Source organism: Boleophthalmus pectinirostris, unplaced genomic scaffold (genome assembly GCF_026225935.1).
Source record: "Boleophthalmus pectinirostris isolate CB_2022bp ecotype Guang Dong unplaced genomic scaffold, ASM2622593v1 HiC_scaffold_7, whole genome shotgun sequence".
Lineage (NCBI taxonomy): Eukaryota > Metazoa > Chordata > Actinopteri > Gobiiformes > Gobiidae > Boleophthalmus > Boleophthalmus pectinirostris.
Genome location: NW_026571473.1, coordinates 778,028 through 787,617, shown reverse-complemented (window position 1 = coordinate 787,617; position 9,590 = coordinate 778,028). Strand labels below are relative to the sequence as shown.

At 39.5% G+C, this 9,590-nt stretch overlaps 1 protein-coding gene across 1 annotated transcript in view; it reads left to right on the top strand.

The window, feature by feature from the left end:
* Positions 1-61: 61 nt before the first annotated feature.
* The window catches only part of LOC110162821 (epidermal growth factor receptor substrate 15-like 1), a 37,678-nt gene continuing 28,149 nt past the window's right edge, over positions 62-9,590 (top strand). The window contains 4 exon segments of the mRNA XM_055164635.1: positions 62-196; positions 4,102-4,143; positions 5,061-5,150; positions 6,435-6,482. Coding sequence (XP_055020610.1) covers positions 170-196; positions 4,102-4,143; positions 5,061-5,150; positions 6,435-6,482 — 207 coding nt within the window. The 5' untranslated portion in view covers positions 62-169.

Here is a 9,590-nt window from a genome sequence, read left to right as displayed (position 1 = left end):
TATGGCATAACACGGGGCCACGCAGAGACTCGGAGCGTCCGTGCGTGGAGCGTCCGGAGCGTCCGTGCGTGGAGCGTCCGTGCCTCGCTCCTGGGCTCCCGAGCTCCTGGGCTCCGGAGCTTTGGCCTGTCAGCCTGTGGGAGCGGCTCCGCGGAGGGACAGCACAAACATGGCAGCGCTCACATCGCTCACTCAGGTACTTTCCCCTCAGCCTCCCCCCGTGACCTGCTGTAGACCGCGGTTTAGACCTGGACTCTGCTTTCTCTCATCGTTTCACTGTTCGATTTGGAATAAGCATCTTAATCAAAGGCAGGACAAAGCAGATCCATGAGCCGGGCCTGCGCAGAACCGTTATCCAGCCGACTGCCCTGCGCTCTGCACGCTAGCACCGCAACCCAAGGCTCAAAATACTGCATGATTTTATTACACATATCGCTAACTTTCAGTATGCCAAATTGTGCCTGCATGTCCAAGAGCATTATGTATTTAAGAGGAATAAAAACGCACTCAGGGGTAACCGGGTGCTTAGTTCTCAGCTAACGGCGGCTAGGCTAGCTCTGTGATTGAAGAAGAGGAGATGGATAGAGCGGAGCGCAGTGAAGATGCACACGCTAGCTGCGCCAGACCAATACTGTAGTCAACCTAAAATAAAAGTCGAGGTGGAGACCTGGGTCTGAACTCGTTTGGTCCGCATTTAGACCTATGACACTGCTGCAGTTTAACTTTAGTCCTGGTTCAGACCTGAGTTCAGTTTATCTGCTCTAGTCCAGATTGAGTCTAGACCTGATTTGAACCTAACCGCTACATCATCCTGATCTGATCCTCGTTTAAATGTGGATTAGAACTACATTGTCCCGGTTTAGTTCTCGTTTAGGTCTTATCTTGTCCTGGTTTGTGCGTTATGGTCATTCATTCTGTAGCCTTTCCAAACACAGCTGACTCAAATGCTTAACGCAAAGTAAGACGCGTTTTGGTGGTTTTGCAGCCTAAAAAAAGCATGGACGAAACCATGGACACAATGGTTTGAGTATCAGTCACTGACTGTGTATAGGTCAGATGGGCACACGACTGGACGTTACTGCAGAAATACCACACACCGTATAACTGAGAAATACACGCAGAGATTACGCACAGTGGAGAGGTGGTCACGTGATGACGGTGCTTTGAGGTGGTGTCCCTCAAATGATTCCAGAGGGACACAGAATGACGTCACAGAGTTATTACTCATGAATGATGTGTAATGATATATAAATGTGTCTTAGTTACTGTGAGAAGAACCGTCATGTCCTTTTATCCACATTGTCTAATAGGGTTGTCAAAAGTTTTGAAAATCTGATACTAGATAGATAATAGATACTACTAAATCATAAGACATTTTTCACAGTACTAAAAAAGTGCCATTGACAGGACAGAAATGAACATTCCTGAATGTCTATAAAATGATGTTGAGCTGGATCAGAACATGCAGAAGAGCACATAGACCAGTACACACACATGGACCAACATGAACCTACTGCACCACTGACGATCACACACATATAAAACACATGGAATAGAAAAGAAAGTACTACCATTTAATAGGGATGTAACAATAACCAAAATATCGTGATACAGTATCGTCAAAAGTCTCACAATAATATCGTGGGCACTCACAATATATCAAATCCTTTGCTTAAATGCATGGTTTTATTGTAGTAACAGTTTATAAACATAGGGAACTACATATCCCATGATTCATTTCAGTGCAGCAACATGAAGAGATAAATTTTTTCTTCAATTCTTGGGATTATGACAGTAATAATTCACACCACGTAGGCATGAGAGGCTTGCCAGGAGTGGATAATGGCAGGAAGACCAAGATATGGGCCTGTGTATGAACAAAAGAGGGTCACAAATGCTTGATATAAGCATGCAGTGCGTTTTATAACTAATAATGAACCAGCTATGAGAGCGGACTCGAAAAGAAGTAAAAGCATGACTGCCAGTAAATCCTCACTGCCATGTGCAATAGATGGCACCTCTGGCACTGAGAACATTTTGGAACTTTGGCGTCAGCATTACAGGAGTTTATTTAACTGTATTCAGAGTGAGCCTTGTATTTTGAATGATGTTGACTATGCAGATGTAATTCTGTCACATGAAGTCCTTAAAGCTATCACCAAACTGTCAAATAATAGGTGTTTCAGCAGAGCATCTAAAGTTTGCAAGTGTGAGGTTAGCACCACTGCTTTCCATCTGCTTCACAGCTTTCCTTGTTCATGGATTTTTACCTGACTCTGTGTAAACTATGTTGCTAGTCCCTGTCATTAAAGATCAAATTGGGAAAGTTGGCAGTTCTGACAATTACAGACCTATAGCTTTGGCCAGCATAGTGTCAAAAATTTAAATAATCCTGTTGGACGCGATCTCAGAGTTTATTAAATCTACGGACAACCAGTTTGGGTTTAAGGGTCTGCTGGGCACAGATATGTGTGTGTTTGTGTGTGTTTGCTCTAAAAGAGATTATTGATAAATACAAGAGGCAGAATTCATCAGTTTGTATGTGTTTTTTAGATGCTTCCAAAGCATTTGATAGAGTGAATCACCGGAAAATATTTATGAAGTTGATTCAGAAGGGTGTGCCCAAATACATTGAGCATAATTTGATGTACTTGTTTGCACAGCAGACAATGCAGATTAAGTGGGGAAATGGTGTGTCTGCCCAATTTAGGGTCAGCAATGGGGTCAGACGGGGGGATTCTGTCCCCAGTTTTATTTAAATTGTATTTAGATGAATTGTCAACAAAGCTAAAAACATGTAAAAACTGGTTGTGTGGCTGGAAATCTTGTTGTGAATCATTTAATGTTTGCAGATGGCTTGGTTGTTTTCAGTCCAAGCACCGCTGGTCTCCAGCAGCTACTCAACTTCTGTTCTTCTTACGGTGTGGAGCACGATATAAAGTATAATGCAACTAAGAGTCTGGTCATGATCTGTAGGAGAAGATAAGCACATGAGATTTCCTGACTTCTGCCTGTCAAATGTTGTCTTGTCTGTTACAACAAAAATTTAATATCTTGGGCATATCATCACTGCAAACATGACAGATGATGATGATATGTACAGACAGATGTATGAGCTATGCTCAGACAAATCCTCTTATGCATAAGTTTGGTTCTTCTAAAAAGGATGTAAAGTTGTTATTGTTTAAATCATGTTCATAATCATACATAGTATGCTGTTGTACACAGCTCACCGCTGGATTAATTACAAAAAAGCCGGTTTGCAAAGACTGCAGGTGGCCTACAATGACGCTTTATGGGTGCTTTTGAGGAGGCCACAATGGACGGCTGCAACTGAGATGTTTGTTACTGCACGAGTGAACAACCAAGAACTTGAATGTACTCGCAATGTCACTCACAAATATGAAATTCAGTGCAATAAGATATCAGTCCAATATGTGGAGAGACTGGTGTGGTTGTCTTTTAAAAACATAAATGTTTGTTGTTTTGTAATGTCACTGTCCTTCTCTGTTTTAAAAATGGACCATGAGTCTGGATGATGATGATGACACCAAAATCTTGTCAAGGTATTTTAAAAGCAAAAAAGTGTCCCACCTACAGTTATATTAGCCTCTTCAAAATATCGCAATAAATATTGTACAGTGAGATGCTTATCGTGATAATATTGTACCGTGAGATTTGGATATTATTACATCCCTACCATTTAATGTTGAAAATCAGTTTTTTCTTATGTCGTACCTGACTTGGTATTGAGAATCTAGTCTATTCCTTACTGAAATTTGAAATTTGAGTATCATAATAACACTCACCATCATTTTGTCATTCAAAAAGTTAATAGCTAATCAAATTTAGCTTCTAAATTTCCTCACAAATCAACTATTGAATAATCACAAAAACATGAATAAACACAAAATCTAATCCAAACAATCTGGACATCCAGAGTGTTTATAATGTGCAGGATTCAGACACATGGAGATGGGCTCATAGACTAGTCCACTCAGGTCAGACTGTGGTGGACTGCTCTGAGCTCAGATATCTCCAGCCTTTTCACATAGTTCCCCAGAAGTTCTTAACCTGATGCTGATGCTCCTCTGTCCACAGCTGTCCAGTGGGAACCCCCTCTTTGAGAGCTTCTACAGACAGGTGAGTCATGTCTATAGAATACAGGCGGCGTTCAAATCATGTCTGAGTTTTAAACAACACCTATGCAAAATGACCTGGAGTTGTATTAGGGATGCATGATTTGAGAAAAGTATGCAATATTCAATAACCATCTTTTGTATTACTAATAACAACAATAGTATTGCTGCACAGATTTTGCTTCATTCACACTTGCGTCAGTAATTCATAAATCCAAAGCTGTCATCTCTGAGCCTCAAAAATACTTTGTTCCATTTTGCCTGGATTGTTGAGTCATAGATATAACTCTTCTGTTTAAACCATCACTGTCCTCATTCTGTGGTCACACTGTTCACAATGAACACATGGCTCTGTTAGCATAGCAGTCACAGAGCTGAGGACTTCAACTGTTTAGGTTCTCAGTGTTCTTTCCCACTGCCGACAGCAGAAGAAGCTCCAGAGCTTAAATGCCTCTATGGAAACAGAGATGAAGTTTATAAAGTATATTTTTCAAACCTAGACATTATTTTTTGAAGGTTAGACAATGTGAAAACTTATCTCAAGTGATCAAACACATGTTTTAAAAAGAATTAAAGCCACAACAATGCTGTTGTTTAAAACCTTTTGTGACCTACTTATTTTTAGTAATTTGTACAAAGTTCACTATAATTTGATAAGCTGATATAAATTGATGTTATGTATGATATGCAATATATACTGCCTGATAAACAAATTCCCTTAGAGATAATAAAGTGTTTATCAATCTTTCTTTTGAGTATGTTTCTCACAAAAAAATATACAAAATGCATAGTCAATAAATAATAGGTATACAATGCAAATTTAATGTTAAGTATTTTAGCACATTTCAGTAGTTTTGACCTGAGCTAACCTGAGCTGACCTGAGCTGTCTGACCTGAGCTGACCTGAGCTGTGTTTTCCAGGTGGACCCAGGGAACACGGGCAGGGTGGGGCCCACTGAAGCAGCTCTGTTTCTGAAAAAGTCTGGCCTGCCTGACACCACACTGGGAAAGGTATGTGCTGCTGTGTGAGCGCATTGTGTGAGTGATCAGATGTGAGTGTTCAGATGTGAGTGTCCAGATGTGAGTGTTCAGATGTGAGTGTTCAGATGTGAGTGTTCAGATGTGAGTGTTCAGATGTGAGTGTTCAGATGTGAGTGTTCAGATGTGAGTGTTCAGATGTGTTCAGATGTGAGTGATCAGATGTGAGTGATCAGATGTGAGTGTTCAGATGTGAGTGTTCAGATGTGTTCAGATGTGAGTGATCAGATGTGAGTGATCAGATGTGAGTGTTCAGATGTGAGTGTTCAGATGTGTTCAGATGTGAGTGATCAGATGTGAGTGATTCAGATGTGAGTGTTCAGATGTGAGTGTTCAGATGTGTTCAGATGTGATCAGATGTGAGTCAGATGTGTCAGATGTGAGATGTGATCAGATGTGAGTGTGTTCAGATGTGAGTGTTCAGATGTGATCAGTGTGAGTGTTCAGATGTGAGTGTTCAGATGTGAGTGTGAGTGTTCAGATGTGTTCAGATGTGAGTGTTCAGATGTGATCAGATGTGAGTGTTCAGATGTGTTCAGATGTGAGTGATCAGATGTGAGTGTCAGATGTGTGTCAGATGTGAGTGTTCAGATGTGTTCAGATGTGAGTGTTCAGATGTGAGTGATCAGATGTGAGTGTTCAGATGTGTTCAGATGTGAGTGATCAGATGTGAGTGATCAGATGTGAGTGTTCAGATGTGTTCAGATGTGAGTGTTCAGATGTGAGTGTTCAGATGTGTTCAGATGTGAGTGATCAGATGTGAGTGATCAGATGTGAGTGTTCAGATGTGTTCAGATGTGAGTGTTCAGATGTGAGTGTTCAGATGTGTTCAGATGTGAGTGATCAGATGTGAGTGTTCAGATGTGAGATGTGAGTGTTCAGATGTGAGTGTTCAGATGTGAGTGTTCAGATGTGAGTGTTCAGATGTGTTCAGATGTGAGTGTTCAGATGTGAGTGTTCAGATGTGTCCAGATGTGAGTCAGATGTGAGTGTTCAGATGTGAGTGATCAGATGTGAGTGTTCAGATGTGTTCAGATGTGAGTGATCAGATGTGATGTGATGTGAGTGTTCAGATGTGATGTGATGTCAGATGTGAGTGATCAGATGTGAGTGTTCAGATGTCAGATGTGTTCAGATGTGAGTGTTCAGATGTGAGTGTTCAGATGTGAGTGTTCAGATGTGTTCAGATGTGAGTATTTATGTATATAGTATTTATTTATGGCTTCTTGGATCTTTGTTTGGTCTGTTCATGCTCAGATCTGGGACTTGGCTGATCCTGATGGAAAAGGCTATCTGGACAAACAGGTATGTGATACTAAGCTCATCACAGTGTTTGATCCGAGCGCTGCCAAAATGAGATAAGATAAGATCAATTTTACAAACAGTCATAAGGCTGGAGTCTTAAACCATATATTGTTAAGTGATGATGTCACACATAGCGGTTCCAGGTCGAAGGTACATCAAACTAAAGATTAGGAAAAGAAAGGATATAAGGTAGACTTGTTATTTAACTTGCATTTACTTTTTAATTTTAAATTTATTTACAATTTTCACTCTGAAGGACTATTGGCTTAATGGAATTTATATATTTGAAATGAATGTTTCCCTTCTGCGTTTTGCTCTTGGATGTTAAAGGTCCTTCATTACACTAAATTAATTCTTGTGAGATTTAAGCCATGTTATAACCTCCTCAAAAACAGATCTGCAGCTGTGTTTTGTTTCATTCACTCATGTTTAATTAACTCTTTATTATTAGTCTGTCTATATCTCCAAAGCTGAAAATGCTCTGTTCCACCTTGTGATGTCATTAAGTGGTAGTTTTCAAGTTATCTTGATTATCTACTATCTTTTGGCTGTTATTTAGTAGAAATTTCGGGGCTTAAATCATCCGAATGATTCTAGCAAAGGTGTAAGGAGTTTAAAAACACAGTGGAGCACTTCCTGTATTAACACATGGCATCACGAGGTGGAACACAGTGTTTTCTGTTTGACAGAAGTACTCAGCCTAAATATTCAGGGTTTTGTGTTAAACATGTATGAATGAAACACAACACAACTCCAGGTGTGTTCGTGAAGAGGAAACTACATTAGAACAGATCATAAAATAACATAATATGGAGCCTTTAAACTAGAACAGTAGTACACTTGAAATTTTTATTATGCACTATTTGTAAATTGGTGACCCTTAATAATAATCTTAAAACAACAGAATAGGGTCCAGGGCACATCTGTCATTTAATTTAACACCAACAAGGTTAGAATTGTGACCATTTGTTATGTTAACATTGCCACAGACAAAACAGCTGCTAGCTCCCCTTAACCACTCAAACTACTTTTTTGTGTTATTCTTATCCCAGAGAAATCAATGACAGAAAGCATTTCCATCCTCTGTGTACTGAGTTTTGTTCTGTTTAAACAATAAAGAACTCAGCACTGTGGCGTTGTGTGGAAAACAAAGCAAAGCCAGCTGTGAAGTGGACAGCTGCTTGGACTCAGAAATACTGTGTGCAATCCATAGTTGGACTGTCTGTCCAGGGCAGTGTCCAAACAGCTTTTTATTGGTTTCTATGCTTAACTAATTGCCGTAGAAAGTACTTATAATTACACATAAAAATAAACACCTCAATAAAAATTTTTTGTGTGAAATATAGTAGACACCGGACACTTAAATCTACATACACTACTGGTCAAACATTTTAAAACCGCACTTTTTCCAGTTTTTGCTTTTTACTGTACCAAAATCTATTCTAAACTTTTGATTTATGAAAGTGTCACCTTTGGCAGATAGAATAGCTAAACACACTCGTTCTTTTTACAATAGAAATCAAATATTGTTCAGAAAGTTCTTCCTAAGTCTGTTGCAGAAGTTTCATAAATGTGTGGCACTTGTAGGTTGCTTCACTCTTCTGTCCAGTTCATCCCAGACCAGCTCCATGGAGTTTAAGTCTGGACACTGTGCTGCTGCTGGACACTCAGTGTTTTCAAGCTTATCATCTTTTTCTTTTTTCCTGAGTTTTGTATCTTTTATTTTTTTTTTAACCTCTGTCCGTTCAGTTCTTACCTTTGTACCACTTCAAGCTTTTCATTGGACTTGCACGAATTGAAATGCAATAAATAACTGGAAAAATGAGGGTGTTCTAAAAGTTTTGACTGGTAGTGTACACACTGCATAGTTTTCAATCTTAATCCTGAAGAGGTGGGTTTATGCACATTAACTTTCTGGAGCTTTCTACCATGTTATAACTTTGTTTACTCATCATGCCAACAGGTTTTAGATGTCATCCATGCATGTTTGAGAAATCTAGTGATCTCTCCCAGCCATATATAGTTAGCAGTACAAGTGTGTATAATGCTCAGCCCACAAGCCTACGTCACCCATGCTCCCACACAGCTATTTTCATAAATATACAAAAGCAGAATACAAAGTAATACACTACAGATTCACAAGCCTGATACTATGTGCAGTAGTTTCATTCGCAGACGCTGATAGTGTTGTGATAGTGCTCTGAAGGGGGAGTGACATGCGTGTGGCGCAGAGAGCATCAAAATCAAAACTGAAGTTAAACATGTTAATACATTGTTTTTGGCAAATTTAGCATTTACAAAACAATAAAAGGTAACATGCTGATCTAAATATGTGATGTGTTAGCAGCTAATACCTCATACAACTAAAATATCCCCACTTTTACTCAAGTAAAACCTCGTCGAAGTGTCATACCCCCTTGATTACACAGGGGTATTACACCATGGGATTTTAACTGCCAACACATCATATTTAGCTCACCTTGTTATTTGAATCACCAAAATCAACATATTAACATGTTGAATAAGGTTAAGTTGCATTTTCTGATGCTCTTGAGTCAGATTTGTGAAGATGTAGTGTCTTGTTTTGTATATTTATGTAGAATTGTCTGGGAGCATGGGTGATGCAGGCTTGTGGGAGGAACCTTGCACAGAATCTTACAACTAACTGCAAAGACGGTTCGAAAAGGGCCTGGGAGAGATCATGAGATTAAACATGGATGGAATCTAAAACCTCTTCGGGCATGTTTTTGGTAAGGGAACATTATAATGTAAGCTCCAAAAAGTTGATTTGAATACCCCCTCTTTAACCTGTATAATAAACAAGGCAGTGTTTGTTGTGACTTATTGTGAATTCTAGATATAGACAATTTGTAAAAGTAAATTTGTCCGGACTGTAATGACCAAGGCCTGCCAAAATCACACAACTTAGAATACTCCAGTGCATCACATTTTGGAATATCTTCAACATTTAGTTTGGTGCTAGAACACAGAGCAGAGTCTCTACAGGACGGAGGGGCTGTGGTCATTAATGGACCCCTATTCTGCTCTTTACTGAGCTACTGGATGTTTATTTTTATTTTATTTATTTATTTGAGAGAGGGACAGCGC